Genomic DNA, 15,769 nt, shown 5'->3' on the forward strand with positions numbered 1-15,769 from the left:
GACACATCCATTATGACGGGTGTAATGACGTAGCAGCGGCGCAAGCCAATCCGCTCAACGATGTGGAGCTGGGCGCCAAAAGACCAGGAAGTGCAAATTGTAAACACAACAACAGAGGTTGCTTTTTGGAGTGAGTCTCGTTTCGAAAATGGAATCACAGTCGTATCTTCCCGTACAGCCTGGTGTGTGCATGGAAGAAAATTTCTTTTCCTTGGACGATATTTTGCTTTCCCACGAGCGACTTCCTATCCGCACTGAAGTTTCGTTTCCTCGGCTTGGTTTCCTTGAGAAGTCGAGCGACTCGCCGGATATTCCGATGGTAGGCAACCAGTCAAAAGTGTTTTATTCAACTCTTCCTTGAGGAATACTGGGAAGTAAGTTAGTCATTATAAAAACGAAGTTTGGGACTTTTAGCAAAATAGGAAACACGTTTAATACTGATCAGGTGGTCAGAATGTATTCTGGCATCATCGCCTTGGGTGCCGAAATGCCACATTAATTTTATAATATCGTTCTGGTTTCAAAAGAATGGCAGGCAGGGCCATCATAAAATTCTGATTCTTTCTGTAAAAGAAACAATACGAAGTAGACTCGACTAAGTAATTTAAATCACCACGTTCATTCTGCTTTTGTACGAAGTGGGAATTCCATAGAAGTAGTTCTGACAGATCTTAGTCTACTAACAATGTCTCCTTCACAGGGCACAAAAATGGAGTTGCCTTTGTGGCTGTCCAAAGGTTTGTATGAGCAGAACAAAAGGATGCTGTCAGTCGAGCTACCTAAGGTTTATAGAGAAGGCTGGAGGACGGTGTTCAATGCAGACCCCAATGTGGTGGATCTACACAAGTTGGGGCCTTACTATTATGGCTTGGGATCCCAGTTGCTGCGCTTTGACAGTCCAGATAACCCAGAAATAGCACAGACGTTGCTGCAGGTAATATGCAAACATGAACACAATCTCTATCTCTCTCTCTCTCTCTCTCTCTCTCTCTCTCTCGCTCTCTCTCCCTCTCTCTGGGCTGTCAAACGATTAAACATTTTAATCGAGTGAATCACAGCCTAAAAATTCATTAATCATAATTAATTGCAATTCAAACTCTCCAAAATATGCAATATTTTATACGTTCATCGTTGACTATTCACCAACAATGGTAACGATAAGTCGACTAATTGGTTCATATGTAAATTGCGGCATGTTATACAACCATAATTAGTTTACATCTTGAATTCTTTAAGCTATGTAGAAATTAATAATATGATACAACGTTCAACTTTGATTAAACTTTGCTGCTTGTACCAGCATTTCTGAGATGTTTATTACTGATTTAGCAGTTTAAGTTGAAGGCAATATTGTGGCTTTAATTTTTTTAGTAATTGTAATTGTTTAGCGCATTTTGAAATAGAACCATGATTTCCAAAATCCATGCACAAGGTACAAACAAAAAATGCTTGTAAATAATATTAGGAGGCACCTATTTTTATTTTTTGTTGCTACATAACGTTGTATATTGTAACAAAATTAATTATGTGTTTTATTTTAAAGTCATGCCAATGAGGGCTTGTGGAAAATATATTACCGTTACTTTGAGTACTGGTATTTCCCAGTTCAGGAACGTATCACTAAAGCTAGCCTTCAGACACGATTGAACTTGTCAGAAATTAAAAAAGGCATCAGCCACCACGTGTTTTCTTTCTAGGTGATTGAGAATCCCCATTTTGCTGCCATGAAAGTGAGGTTTGCATCTTAAGTATTTAAGGTTGAAATGTGCCGTAACTTTTGGCCCTTTGCTAACACGAGGTAGCCATGACATTGCGGATGACGCAGATTAATATTACAGCGCATGTGCATCATAGACAAGCATGCAGCCAGCAGGGTAAAGCGCCAGACGAGGCTGTTTCAAGAGAAAAGCAGTGCGCCAAATAAATAGATATATTAACAAACGACTCGTCAACTACAACTAAATTAATTGTCGACGATTTGGATTGTTGACATTGTCATGATTAATCGAGTAATCTTGGCAGCCCAATTTGGGACACGCGTCTCTTTTCTTTCAGCACCGAACCTGCTGTATTTTATAACAGCTGACCCGCACGCAGGGGGAGAGCCACACGGGTTCTGCACCAACCATTTCTCTTCCTATATATGATATAATTTACATTAAGATGCTCGCATCTGAACTTTAACAGATACCTTTGTTAGACATTTGAGCACCGAATAGTAATCTTTTTGATGATGACGTTGTCAGAGCGCAGTCCGTCAAAATGACCGCTCTCGTAGATCTCAGTTTCAAACTCTTAGTTGGAATCCTAGTTAAAGCTCATTATTTGGCTAATTTCCAATTCATTTCCACTTTCCGGCTGGGAGTACCTTTTAGCGCAGTGTTTAGGTGGAGAACGAAAGAATTCCAATTCTCAGTTGTAGCTTTAAGTGTACGGCAGCGCTGGCATGATTATGAATGCTGGTTTGGACTGATTTTTACACTCCAGCGATCAGTGTTGTTTTTGGCAGGCATGTTAGATTTAGTCTTAGTTTTAGTCATTAAGACAAAAATGCTTATTAGTTTTCGCCAGATTTAGTCATTCCTATTCGTGATAGTTTTAATCTTGTTTTAGTCGGCAAAAACTCAAAAAGGTTTTAGTCGATGGAAACGCAAAAAAAAAGTTTTAGTCTAGTTTTTGGATATTTATTAGACCAAAACTCAAAAAGGGTTTAGTCCGTTTTAGTTAAAAATAGGTATACAAGGTTTCCACCCAACAGCAAAGACTTTCTGAAGGACTGTTACGGATTATGCATTACAAACAGATAAAGTGGTAACTGTGGAATCAATGCTCATAAGCCGAGAACCAAAACGTTTTATTTGGCAACTGTTGAGGCTTTATTTCACTTGAAGCAACATAAAATAAAAACGTTTTAACAACATAGACTTGTAGTAGACTTGTTCTATATCAGTTGTCAGAGCGAAGTAGCCTTGCGAGTGTCACTGTCGGCATGGTCCCGTCAAAGGAACGCGTGTCAGTATGTGCGAGCCGAGACGAATGACCGCAGACGTGTTCGTGCGACACCAGTATGTGTGATTGTGTGTGCGCGGCGCACGCGCCCTTGCGTGCTGTCGTGGTGGTGGGCGTGTCCAAACGAAAGATAGGTTGCACTTCATTGCAATGTTTTGAAAGACAGATTACATGTACAACAGGAAGGGATGTCATAAATTTTGAGTGTCTGACGAACCACATGCTAACAATTTAGTCCCGTCTCGTCAACGAAATTTAGCTAGTCATCGTCTCGTTATCGTCATGAAAAAAAGGCGCGTTAACGCAATTTTTTACTCATCGTTGACAAAACAACACTGCTGGAGATGTCCCAGACAAATACATACTTAGCTTGCAAATGGATAAGGTATGTACTAAAAGTTAACAGTTAGATAACAAAACAAAATTGCTATCTGGCTTTTTCCAACCCCCAACACATTCCGAATCATACATACATTCTGTAGTAGTTACACATGAAAGACAGGCGCGGCATGTTTCTGTCAGTTGCCAGTGAAATGGGCGTCCTCCTCCTGAGGCTAGAAACTATGCCTGTGTGTACAATGTTACTGCATAGAACGCACATGAAAAAAAAAGACTCTAAAGTGTTATTGCAGGCAGTTAATAATGCTGGCTCCGTGAAAATGCAGAAGAGAACAGTGGTCTTTCTAGGACAGAATGCCCATCTCTGGAAACAGCAAATTCATGTAAGCGTGGTTTGGTAAGTCATCGGTTGGAAATGCAACTTCGTTTATTAAAACTGCTTTTGAAAAGCAATCCCAAGACTTTCGGCAGCTTATATGGTGCACTTGCTTTGCGGCTATCGGTTAGCTGCTTACATTGGAGCTGCTATTAAACGCGGCCGACAGGTGACGTATAATACAATATCAGTAAACTTGGAGTTGTTCTTAGTGCCCTTAAAAGAACTGGTCAGCCAAGGTGGCCCATTTTTCACTAACAAGCCCAGATTATATATCTTTCTTTTATCAGGAAACTGAAATTAGTTATCATTTTTTATCAATTCAATTTGGAGAAATTGGGGAATAATTGACAACATCAAAAACGCCTCCTTTTAATGAGGAATATGGCCACGCCCCTCCACTCTCCCCATGGTACTGCAAGAGTCCATAAAGGGTCCAAACTCTCCATTGGAAATTATTGTAATTTCATTCCTTATAACCTCCAAAAACGGTGATCAATTGGCACCAAAATTCATATGGACATCCCTACCTATGACCACTTCCACACATCAAAAGTACAACACACACAACAGATTCTGGGTCACTCAGTGTTGTTGCAAAAAATAAATAAAAGTGAATTGCAAATGCATGGAAATGTAACTTATTTTTTTCTTTTGGCAAGTAACTTTCATTTCTGTTTTTTATTTAGACATTCATTGGGCGTTTTAGACGGACTATGGACTCTTCCCAGAATGCCTACAATGAGGACACCTCAGCACTGGTTGATCGTCTCGACTGTCTGGAGAAGGCGCTGTTCATGTCAGGGCAATGTGGCCTCAACAACTTCCAGGGCTGGGAGAATGGACAGGCCTCCCAGCTCTCTGCCTCAAACCTGGTGCTCAACTACCGCAAGAGGAAGATAACTGATGTGCAGTCATGACCTTGCCTACAAGCTGGTGTAAACGTCAGCAAAAGACTCCTCACATTGTCTTCTTGTCCTGCAGACATACTATGATTTGCGTACAACACATCCTTGTGACCGGTTTCCCCCGGTACTCTGGCTACCTCACACTTTCCAAAATACATGTGTTAGGTTAATTGAAGACTGAAAATTGCCTTTAAGTGTTGTAAGTTGATCGGTCTACATGTGCTTTGTAATTAGCTAACGACCAGTCCAAGGTGTACCTCGTCTCTGGCCCAAAGTCAATTGAGATTGGATCAATCTCACCTGTGATCCTTTTGAGGCTATATGTGTCAAACTCCGGTAGTGAACTCAGTTTCTGGAGAGCCATATCCTGCCTGTTTTAGATATCTCCCTGCTCCAAAAACACTTGATTCAAACGACCAGCACATCAACAAGCTATGTAGGAGCCTGAAATGATCCTGATTATTTGAATCAGGTGTGTTTAGAGTAGGGAGAGGACTAAAACAGGCAGGAGATGTCGCTCTGGAGTTCTCTACCCATGTTATATATTTTTTCCCTTTTCCAACACCTGATTAAAATGACTTGCAGATCAGTTGAATCAGCTGTGTTGGAGGAGGGAAACTTGTAAAACATGAAGGATACCAGCCTTCAAGGGCTGGAGTTTGACAGCTGTGGGCTAAGCGGTATAGGAAATGTACAGTAATTTTGAAGCTATCATGTTCATTTACTTGTCAAGAGTTGTTCTTGTGGCATTCTTAAAATAAAATGGAGAATTGCACTTTACTCTTACTTGTCGTGCTAACCTATACATCCGTGAGTGGTATAGTATTATTGTATCTGCATCATCCTAGAGACAATAATTTTTTTATTTAATTCATCTTCATTTTTTTATCCTATTACTGATGCTCCATTAGCAAAATGACTGCCTGAGGTGCTACAGTTGTTAACAGTAATTGCTTCACACGTGAACCTTTGTTTGCTGAGGATGAATATTGATTAGATTCTGCTTGTGCAGCTGTTTTAATGCACTCATCACCCTCCTCTAAGGGATTTCATTTTAATACGCAGCATTTATTCTGGGGGCGGTTGGAGCTTGTGGCCGATTCCAGCTAAACTGTTCCTTGTGTTAGAGGTGCAACCGAGCGTGTGTTCAGAGACACTGAAATCATTTGCGCTAAGACCCAAAAATTCCCATGCAAGAACACGGTCTTGCCCCAACCAGTAAGTACCATTGAACGGAAGCCCTCTTGAGACTGTGACCCAGCAAACTGCTTGCCTTTACCTCATCCCTTTACGTTCCGGCGGCCCATCTTGAGGCCACACCCGTTCCTTTTACAGCACAGCACAATCTGATGCCACCATTAATTCCACGGAGCGTGCGCCACCTCTCCGACCAATCGTGGGCGCCGCCAAGGGGATGGTGGCTTTGGGTGGATGCTCAAAGCCTTCAAGGCCTCTGCTGGCCTTACATGATCAAGAAATCATGCTCATATTTATGATAAAACGAGCTGTGACTTCTATAGCGCTTTTTCTACCAACAGTACTCAAAGCGCTTTACACTCTTACCTCCACTACCTACAGATGACATGCAACTGGGGGGTTCAGTATTTTGCTTAAGGATTCTTTGACACTGTCACAATTGCTGGGGCTCGAACCCACAACCTCTAAGGTTGGGAAACGACCGCTCTACCAAGCAGACCGCCCTTTTGACTTTTGCTAATCCCAACATCTTGGTTTTCTTGTTTGCTGTTGTCACATTTATTTACTTTTTTAACCATTGTTATTTCTTTCCTATTCCTTCCTTTTTACCCTTTTTAGCAGGAGTGGGCAAACTACGGCTCGGGGGCCACATGCGGCTTGTTAAACGTTTTAATCCATCCCGTTGAACTTGAAAAAAATTAAATGAATAAACCTTGTTCATGTTTTATTTTCTAAGTACTGTGGTTTTTCAAAGACATATATATTGTTGTAATGCTTTTGTTCACTTTCATTTAAAATTAAATGTATTTATTTTCTCAGACGTGGTGAGGTTACCAAAACACTCCATCCATCTGCTCCTGGTCCGGCCCCTCTGTCAAATTTTAGAACCCATTGTGGCCCGCCAATCAAAAAGTATGCCCACCCCTGCTTTATGAGCTTGAGCGGAAAAATGTTTTCCTGTTTTTGACTCAGTATGAACGGATAGAACTTGAAAAGCTTCTGGTTTCTTCTTCCCCGTTTTGAACATGAACTGCATTATTTTAACAGACCAATGGTCAACTTAATGTTTGTTTGCACAAATCGTTCACGTGTTCAAACTTCTGTTTGTTTTATTTTTCCCCTGTTCATGTTCACTAATCCAATACAAATAGATCTACCCATTATCCGAACCGCTTCTCCTCACACGGGTCACGGCTGTGCTGCAGCCTATCCCAGAAATCTTTGGGCAGTAGGCATGGTACACCTGGAACCGGTTGCCAGCCAATCACAACACAACTTTATTTATGTAGCGCCTTTCACAACAGCTGTAGCTGTAACAAAAAACTTGACATACAAGATATCATTGCAATAATTCAAAGAAAGTGAAAGCAGAGAAAGTGAAAGCAGTCAGTTAAAATAATATACCAAATATAATGTGTATCCAAGATCGGAAATAATCTTTTATTCAGAAATGTATATCATTTTGATACGCATGCATCAGAAACTTTATTACTTACAGGTGTAACTTACAGACAGTGGCTTTTAAACAGACCCTTATACATCAAAGATGGCATGTGTGTTTTAATAGCATGATAATTCAGACTGTAAAAACTGTTATATGTGTCCTTCGCTTCCTAAACAAGAAAAACTATCGATGTTGCACTTTCCTAAAAAGTATCTGTGCCAAGATTATTTTTTTTGTATGTGCAGTGGTCTTGTGTTTGTGTTCAGTGACACTGACAGCACACGTCTGCGGATATATCTATTACAATCCTTTATGATTGTGTGAGCCAGTCTTAGCCAAGGCTTCAGCTAAGCAAAGGGCAGACCAAGGGCTAGAATCCAAGAATCTGTCAGACATTAATACTGCCTCTGGCTACTGTCCACTTTAGGGACGTCTGACGTTTGGTATTTGCCGTGAAACATTTTGTATACACAATAAAAGGCTGAATAGACCCCGGAGGCTTTATTTCTTTGTTCCTGTCTGCTTTCCTTGTCCTTTTCATTTGTACATGAACAGGTCTACATTGTCATGACACTTTACTCTTGTGGCTCTCATTCATGCACTATTTATTTTTTTATGGCATACCGATATTGTGCTGGAAGTGTTTTTATTCAATTACCAACCATCTCAACAGAATTTAAGATAAAATCATATGTGAAATAAACATAAGGTTCAGAATGTTACTCATTATTTTTTGGAAATAATTTTGATGGGTGTGTGGTTAAATGAACAAGGCATGGCTTTGTGCAAGTGCCATTCATATGTAGTAGGGTGGTCCTTAAAATTAAAAGTTGGAAATTCTAAGCGTTGTTTGAATTGTAGGGAAAACTCTTCTAATGAAGCTTTTATCCTTGTCTCAAAGACCAACAAATTGGTCTACATAATCAATGCCACAGGAAAATGTTCTTTTATTTTTTTGTGAGCGCTATAACGTCGTATATAGCAACAAACTTAATTTTGTGTTTTATTGTTATGTGAGGTCTTCCGGAACATATGTCAAGTTCTGTTAGTTTGAGGACAGTTTTTTCCCAGTTCCTGAACGTATTACTCCGTTTGCGAGAGTGCCTGTGAGATCTCCTTCGATGTCAAACATTGCATACACACACTGTTTTGGTTGTTGATAAACGTGAGTTTCCAGAGCTGGGCCGTCCGTACCTAGGGCGCTCGATGGAGACGTTGTAGGATTACAATTTAGAGATCCACCATCAGCCTGAGCGTCAACATGCTAACCTAGATGCCCAATCGTGACGGCGCTACAAGTATTGTAAACACTAACGTCTGGAGGAGCAAGAAGCATTGGTGACCAGGGTATCTGCCCTCCAGCATGCTCCCACACGCAGGAAACATGCAATTGTCTGTGCCATTGACAGTCCAACCGCGTTCCTAGGAACATTAGAGATGAAAGGGTATCTTGCAATTTGGTTTCAGCAAGCATTCAGTGTAGTGGGTGACTTGGCGTGAGCTGTGGCCGATAGCAGCTCCTAAATGAATATATTTCTGCTTGTGTGAATACAGCAACTGAAGAGCATCAGGACCTGTGTTAAACACAAACGAGGGTGCAACAAATCACGATAAGAAAAAATATTCAAATGGATTGAAGATAGAATGCAATAAAACTTTTCAGAATAACTACCGAGGGGAAAATTTCACTCAGAATGTGGGAGTTCAACAAATTTTCAAGGAATAGATATCGTTGCTGTGTACAGTGTAATGCAGTGGCGGGCCATGCACTTCACACCTGGGCCTTCAGTGAAGTCCTACTTAGTCCTACTTGAATAAATCCCCCTCATGATACCGACATTAATGACACCACGGTTGGAGAAATAATATACAGACGAACACTTACACACTATTGAGTGTTGCATGACCTAACTTCTTCTTGATAGGTCCGTCTTGAAAATGGCCCCGCACGTGTGTCTGCAATTAAATCAACACATTTCCCTCCTTCGGCTATTGTGGTTGAAAAAGCAATAATATAGTTTAGAATTTCGAGCGACTTCCGGGTGTGTTGATTCGGCATAGCGCTGCCCCCTCACGAGTGAGTATCCAATCATAAAACACGTTCATCATCTTCAGCGTAAGGCCAGCGATAAGGCTCACAGTAACCAACTTGTGATCTGATTGGCGATCGCAACTGTCTAGCAAATCTAAAAGTCCAGTGACTTTGACAGAAGAGATGCCCGCAAAATTCCATCAGAAGGCCTTGGAAAGAATAGTGCCTTCTACTGATATTGTGAAACCTGCCTGGCAACACAAACTAGCGGAATTCTGATTGGATAAAAACTCACCTAAAAATAAAACGCTAGGATATGATATGACATCAATGTGAAGAATATTTTTTTCTTGATTATGTTAGGCAAGCAGAGAAGGCCTTGAAGGCCCGCCACTGGTGTAATGTACAATCTTATTTACTTATATTCTTAGGTTCCCTATCAGTTCCATAAATGTGCATTTGCAGATGAAAATGGTACCCAATAGCAATTGTGTTGATACAGTTATGTTAACCTTATTTCATTGTTCAAGAAGTCTAAGTGCACACTTACCACCATAATAAGCCCATAATAAGGTAAGAGGATTTAAATAGTAAATTAGCCAGCTAATGGGGGCCGACAACTTTTATGAATAAGGCCGGAGGGTCAAGGCCAGATGGGTACCGAGATGGCAGCCGGAGATAGAGGGCGGGGGACTGACCGACAAAAAGGTCAAGTGCCCAACTCTGATAATGTAAAGAACTATGGATTGAAACAGCCCGTTAATTCAACTTGGATCAGAATCAGATTGGTTCACTGGTCATTTCAAAGCAACATCGATGATGTTTAGGATCATAATAATCATTATCTCAAATATCATCATCCTGTCCTGTAAGGGTTTCTTCTCTGTCAGAGAACTCTCAGATCTTCCAGACAATTTCTTTCATGACGTGTTTTGTATAACCAAAATGCACATCTAAAGTTTTCTGTGAAATCGCAGGACAGTATATTTTCAAAGAGAGAGAAGAGCTGGAAAGTTTCTTCCCCTTCTGTTGCCCCCGAAAAAAAGCTTCAGTTAACAATTGTACCGTGATTGGTCGTTACCTGATCCCTGAGCATCTGGGAAGTCAGAAAGTGGCAAAATTGCTGCTCCCTGCGATGGGTAAAAACAGGTGGATTTTGCTGCTTAGGTCATATTCCACAAACGCAACATTAATCAGAATACCATGTTTTGACTGCTGGGCTTGCATTGAACAGATTCTTGTGAGAAATGTTTGGGGTTGACTTCCACTTTAAACTAAAACAGCTTCCTGTTACAGTATTCCCCCTGCCTCGAATCAAACCTCTCTCCTCCAGTTTCCTGAGCCCCACAAGTGTGAGTGTAAGAAAACAATTTGGAGCTGAAGGCAAAGACAGAAGGAGAAGGCGTCCATGTCAGGAATAGAGGAGGAACAGAGAAGGGAAGAAAAGAGTTACAGGCAAGCACTGCGTCAGCCGGCCACATCTCAACAATGAGGTGTGAGGATTAGCTGTATCTGAAGCAACACCCCCGCAATGCTCTCCAAATGTGTATTATCTCCCCTAACAACCCCCATCCCCATCCGTTTGGCATTGGAGGAGCAGCTTATATGCCATGTAGTCAGGGCTGCGAGGAGGAGGGAGTCCATTGCACTGTGGGCCTCACATCACTATCTGTAGCAGGTGGCATACAGCCATGAGGACAAAATAGGAATGCTATTTGGTAGCCGGCGATTGGTGTCTGACAATGCAATCCTGAGTCATGTACTGGAAACAGTGGGTGATTCGCTGCATGATGTTGCAAACATAGGATTTTATATTTGCAAGTTCAGCAGCAATACGCCATGTACAGTATTTTTTTAGCCAAAAGATGTGCTGTATCAATGGCCGCATGCTAGCTCTCACATGCTAGCGCGCCACCACTCATGCAAATAAGCGATCGCTGTCAGTAGCAGCTTCTCAGACAAATGAGAGATGTAATAACAACGTCAGAGGAGGAATTTCACTGGCCACCACACTCCTTAGAGTCACGGTTTCAAATCAAAACTAAAAATATCTCAGCATACAAGCAAACAATGAAACAAAGAAAGAACACAAATCATGTATCTCTCATAACACCAAAAGATTACAGCAATGCCATTCAGCCTCAGCCAATCACATGGCTGTTTAGAGAGATGTGAGTGGTGTGCTTTGGACAGTGTGTTTTTATTTATTTTTTTATTTTTTTTGCAGTCTGTTGTCTAAACCTATAATGTTTCTTGCTTGCAATAACATGAATGATAAGACAGACTACGACATCATGGACGACTGCCCTTTTGTCCAGCTTTCTCCTGCACCATCACCAAAAACCGTATTCACATAATGTATTTATCACAGTCAGTTCGAAGCATGAACGTCCCAGAATGTGTCCAGCAGGATGTACTAACATGCACTCAGAAATATGCAAGGGCTCAGGGCCAATTGTTGAGAGAGTTTCTCAGTTTAGATAGCAGGCATCACTAAATGGCGGACCGCGGGATGGTTCTGTCATGATCCGTTCTGTCATGCCATGTCTTGTTATTGTTTTCCCAGCTGAGTGGGCGATCCCTTCAGCAACTCGTTCCCCGACTCGGGGCGTCATGTCTTGAAAGACGCGCCCTCCGGCCGCGCACCTGACTCTCGTCAGCACCATGATTGCGGGACTACAAAAGCTGACGACGCGGACCACGCGGCGTCGGAATATTTCTCCTGCCTCGCTCACGTTCATGTTCCCACGCTACCAATTGTATGGCCTTCTCGCTCTGCACTTTGCAGTTGACGCTTTTCTGTTTCTCGTTTTGGTCACGCTCAGGCTTTGCCCGTTTCTGTTTTTGTTCGTTGAATTGGTTTTCTCCTTGCCCTTCCGTGGCAAGCAATTTAAGTTTTTCCGATCTTGCCTTTTGCAAGCGCTTTCTGTTCCACCGTCAGTTTTCCTTTTCCTGGTGTTTGTCCACCAGTGTTTTCCGTTGCTAGTTGTCGGCGCCTATAATTAATGATTGACTTGTGCTCTCTATTATAATAATAAATATCTTGTTAAACTACATCTTGCTGTGTCTGCGATGCTGGAGTCCACCTCGTATTTCCCAGCGATTGCCGAGAAATACGCATGACAGGTTCGGACCGGACCCATGCCCAATCTATGATGAATTTTTTTTCAGGGCACATTCGCAAACGTTGGCGCTGCAATTCTAGTAAATACGGAAAAGGTGTCACTGATTTGAGCCAATTAAATCTTTTGTTTACGATCCACTGCCAATTGCGCAGCAGACCGGAAGAGAGTGCTGCTGACAGTATGCCTTGCTAAAATGTTCGCGAGGCCGCTGCGTCTTGTTTTAAATGAATGGACGGAGAAATTTAGTTTCGTTCTGGTTGCAGCCAATTCAAAACCAGTGTGCGTCATATGCTCCGAAACCGTCGCAACATTGCGAAGCGCCACTACAAAACAAAGCACCTGTTGCGGTTCGGGGAACCGTGAGCTGGGGAAAAAGGACCCAAGAGCGATCGGGGTGATGTGAATAGGATTTATTGAATGAGGATGTGAGGGAGCAGCACGATCGGGAGCCGGCACCGGAGAGCTGGGAGTGGAGCGACGCGGCGGGTCGGGAGCGACCGCGGGAACGGCGATTGGCTGGCAGGCGGGGAGACGGCGAGCGCTGGAAGCGGGAGGCGGGCTGGCGGAGAAGCAGCGGGAGCGGCGCGGAAGAGGCAGGCGAGTGGCGTGGTGGGGGGAGAGCAGGCGAAGCGAACACTGATCAGGAACGCGGAGATGGGCACGGGCAGCTCGGGTTCGGACGGGCACTGGACGGCTGGAGGGAGAACAAGACGACACAGAAGTCAGACGGAAACGAGCGACGAGACGATCGGGCGAACTTGCAGCGTGCAGGGACATGAGCCAATACCACGTAGGAAACGGGATAATCCGGCGTCTGGCTCCTGGCGCGGCTGGGTCTTATCCTGGTGTTGATTACTGTTGATGAGCAGCAGGTGCGCAGGAGCCGACGCCCTCTCAAGCCGTAGGCGTGCCTGGCTGGAACTGGCAGAGAACTGTAAACAAACATCTCGCCCGAGCCCCCCTAAACCCGACCCACCACAGTACCCCCCCCTCAACGGACGCCTCCTGGCGTCCTACCCGGTCTATCCGGGTGTAAGGCATAGAAGTCCCGGATCGGGGAATCACTCAGGAAGAGCTTGCGAGGGATCCAGGAGCGCTCTTCTGGGCCATAACCCTCCCAGTCCACCAAATACTGGAACCCCCTCCCTCGGCGCCTCACATCCAGCACCTTGGAGACCGTAAATGCCGGGTGATCGTCGATAATCAGGGGGGGTGGAGGGGAGATGGTCGGAGGGCTTAGAGGGCTGGAAGAGACAGGTTTGAGCAGGGAGACGTGAAAAGTGGGATGGATTTTCAGGGAGTCGGGAAGCTTGAGCCTGACGGAGCACGGGTTGATAATCTTATCGATGGGGAAGGGACCGATGAACCGAGGCGACAGCTTACGTGATTCGGTCTGCAGCGGAAGGTCGCGGGACGAGAGCCAAACCATCTGGCCGGGGCTGTAGTCTGGGGCCGGGGACCGATGGTGGTCGGCCAAGCGCTTGTTCCTCTGCGCCGCACGAGTGAGCGAAGCCTTTACCTCGGCCCAGACTCCTCTGACCCGACGGAGATGTTCCTCGACGGAGGGGACAGCCACGGCGTGCTCCTGTTCTCTGAACAGAGGGGGTTGGTAACCAAGACAGGCCATGAATGGGGACATACCTGTAGCGGCGCAGGAGAGGGAGTTGTGGGCGTACTCTATCCAGGGCAAGGCCTCGCTCCATGACCCGGGGTTACGGGCCACCACGCACCGCAACGCCGCCTCCAGGTCTTGGTTAGCTCGCTCGGTCTGCCCGTTTGTCTGTGGGTGGTAGCCGGAGGAGAGGCTAGCCGTGGCACCCACCGCCTTGCAGAACTCTCGCCAGACTTGTGACGAGAACTGGGGACCACGGTCGGAGACGATGTCTACCGGGATACCATGGAGTCGAAAAACGTGCTGGGTAAGAAGTTTGGCCGTCTCCAAGGCGGAGGGCAATTTGGGAAGGGGAAGGTAGTGTACGCACTTGGAGAAACGGTCGATGATTGTTAGGATGACGGTGTGCCCGTTGGAGGGGGGAAGCCCGGTGACAAAGTCCACAGCGATGTGGGACCATGGACGGCTCGGGATGGGCAGGGGACGGAGGAGGCCGGCCGGAGCCGAGTGAGAGGCCTTACCTCGGGCACAGACCGAGCAAGCCAACACAAATTCGCGGGTGTCTTTGGCCATGCTGGGCCACCAGAAATGCTGTTGTAGGAACCGGAGGGTGCGGGTAACGCCCGGATGGCAGGTGAGTGAGGACGAGTGCCCCCATTGGAGAACCTGAGACCGCACGGCGTCGGGTACGTACAGGCGGTTGGAGGGGTCAGGCCGAGGGTCGGGTTGCTGCTGCTGGGCGTCCCTCACGGTCTGCTCTATCTCCCAGGCGGCCGCACCCAGGAGGCAGGAGGCGGGCAGGATGGGTTCGGGCGTCTCAGGGCTGGCGGGAGGCGCGAACAGGCGGGAGAGAGCATCGGCCTTGCCGTTGTTGGAACCGGGTCGGAACGAGAGGGTGAAATTGAAACGGCTTAGAAAAAGGGACCAACGAGCCTGGCGAGAGTTCAACCATTTGGCGGACTGCAGGTAGGCCAGGTTCTTGTGATCTGTCCACACAAGGAAGGGGATCGTGGTGCCCTCTAACCAGTGTCGCCACTCTTGGAGAGCCCACACCACCGCCAGCAGTTCGCGATTCCCGACGTCGTAGTTTCTCTCAGCCGTAGACAGGCGCCTGGAAAAAAAGGCACAGGGGTGAACCTTCTGGGAAACGGGATCCCGTTGGGAAAGGACGGCTCCTGCTCCGGTGTCGGAAGCGTCCACCTCGATGATGAACTGCTGGGAGGGATCGGGGTGTTTGAGCACCGGAGCACTGGTGAAGGCCTCCTTGAGAAGGGCGAAAGCGTGAGACGCCGCCGGAGTCCATTGGAACGGGGTGGACGTGGAGGTGAGCGCGGTGAGAGGAGTGGCCACTTTGCTGTAATTACGGATAAAGCGGCGGTAAAAATTGGCAAACCCCAGAAAACGCTGCAGCACCTTGCGGGTGGCGGGCGTGGGCCAATCTACCACCGCTTGGATCTTGGCGGGGTCAGGCTGGAGTTGTCCCTGGGCGATGATGTACCCCAGGAAGTGCACCGAAGGAACATGGAACTCGCACTTCTCGGGTTTTACAAACAGGCGGTTTTCTAGGAGGCGCTGGAGAACTAGACGGACGTGTCGGCGGTGATCTGGGAGAGAGCGGGAAAAAATGAGGATGTCATCCAGGTAAATGAACACAAAACGATTCAGCATGTCGCGAAACACATCTGTCATCAGGGCTTGGAAAACTGCTGTTGCGTTGGTGAGCCCGA

At 45.4% G+C, this 15,769-nt stretch overlaps 1 protein-coding gene across 1 annotated transcript; it reads left to right on the forward strand.

Moving 5' to 3' along the window:
* Nucleotides 1-79: 79 nt before the first annotated feature.
* gins3 (GINS complex subunit 3) lies at nucleotides 80-5,509 on the forward strand. Its single transcript, XM_088298975.1, has 3 exons — nucleotides 80-319; nucleotides 701-934; nucleotides 4,414-5,509. Exons 1-3 carry the CDS (start codon nucleotides 149-151, stop codon nucleotides 4,642-4,644), a joined length of 636 nt encoding a protein of 211 aa, XP_088155101.1. The 5' UTR covers nucleotides 80-148; the 3' UTR covers nucleotides 4,645-5,509.
* The last annotated feature ends 10,260 nt before the right edge of the window (nucleotides 5,510-15,769 follow it).

The sequence above is a fragment of the Idiotropiscis lumnitzeri genome, chromosome 6 (genome assembly GCF_059441095.1).
Source record: "Idiotropiscis lumnitzeri isolate Australia: NSW breed Sydney's pygmy pipehorse chromosome 6, RoL_Ilum_1.0, whole genome shotgun sequence".
NCBI lineage: Eukaryota > Metazoa > Chordata > Actinopteri > Syngnathiformes > Syngnathidae > Idiotropiscis > Idiotropiscis lumnitzeri.

What these genes read in the sequence shown, in the direction of transcription:
- gins3 (XM_088298975.1), top strand. Translation starts at nt 149, where the DNA reads ATGGAATCACAGTCGTATCTTCCCGTACAGCCTGGTGTGTGCATGGAA. An exon ending in ACTCGCCGGATATTCCGATG is followed by an intron (nt 320 to 700) that starts GTAGGCAACCAG and finishes TCTCCTTCACAG; the next exon opens with GGCACAAAAATGGAGTTGCC. An exon ending in TAGCACAGACGTTGCTGCAG is followed by an intron (nt 935 to 4,413) that starts GTAATATGCAAA and finishes TTTTTTATTTAG; the next exon opens with ACATTCATTGGGCGTTTTAG.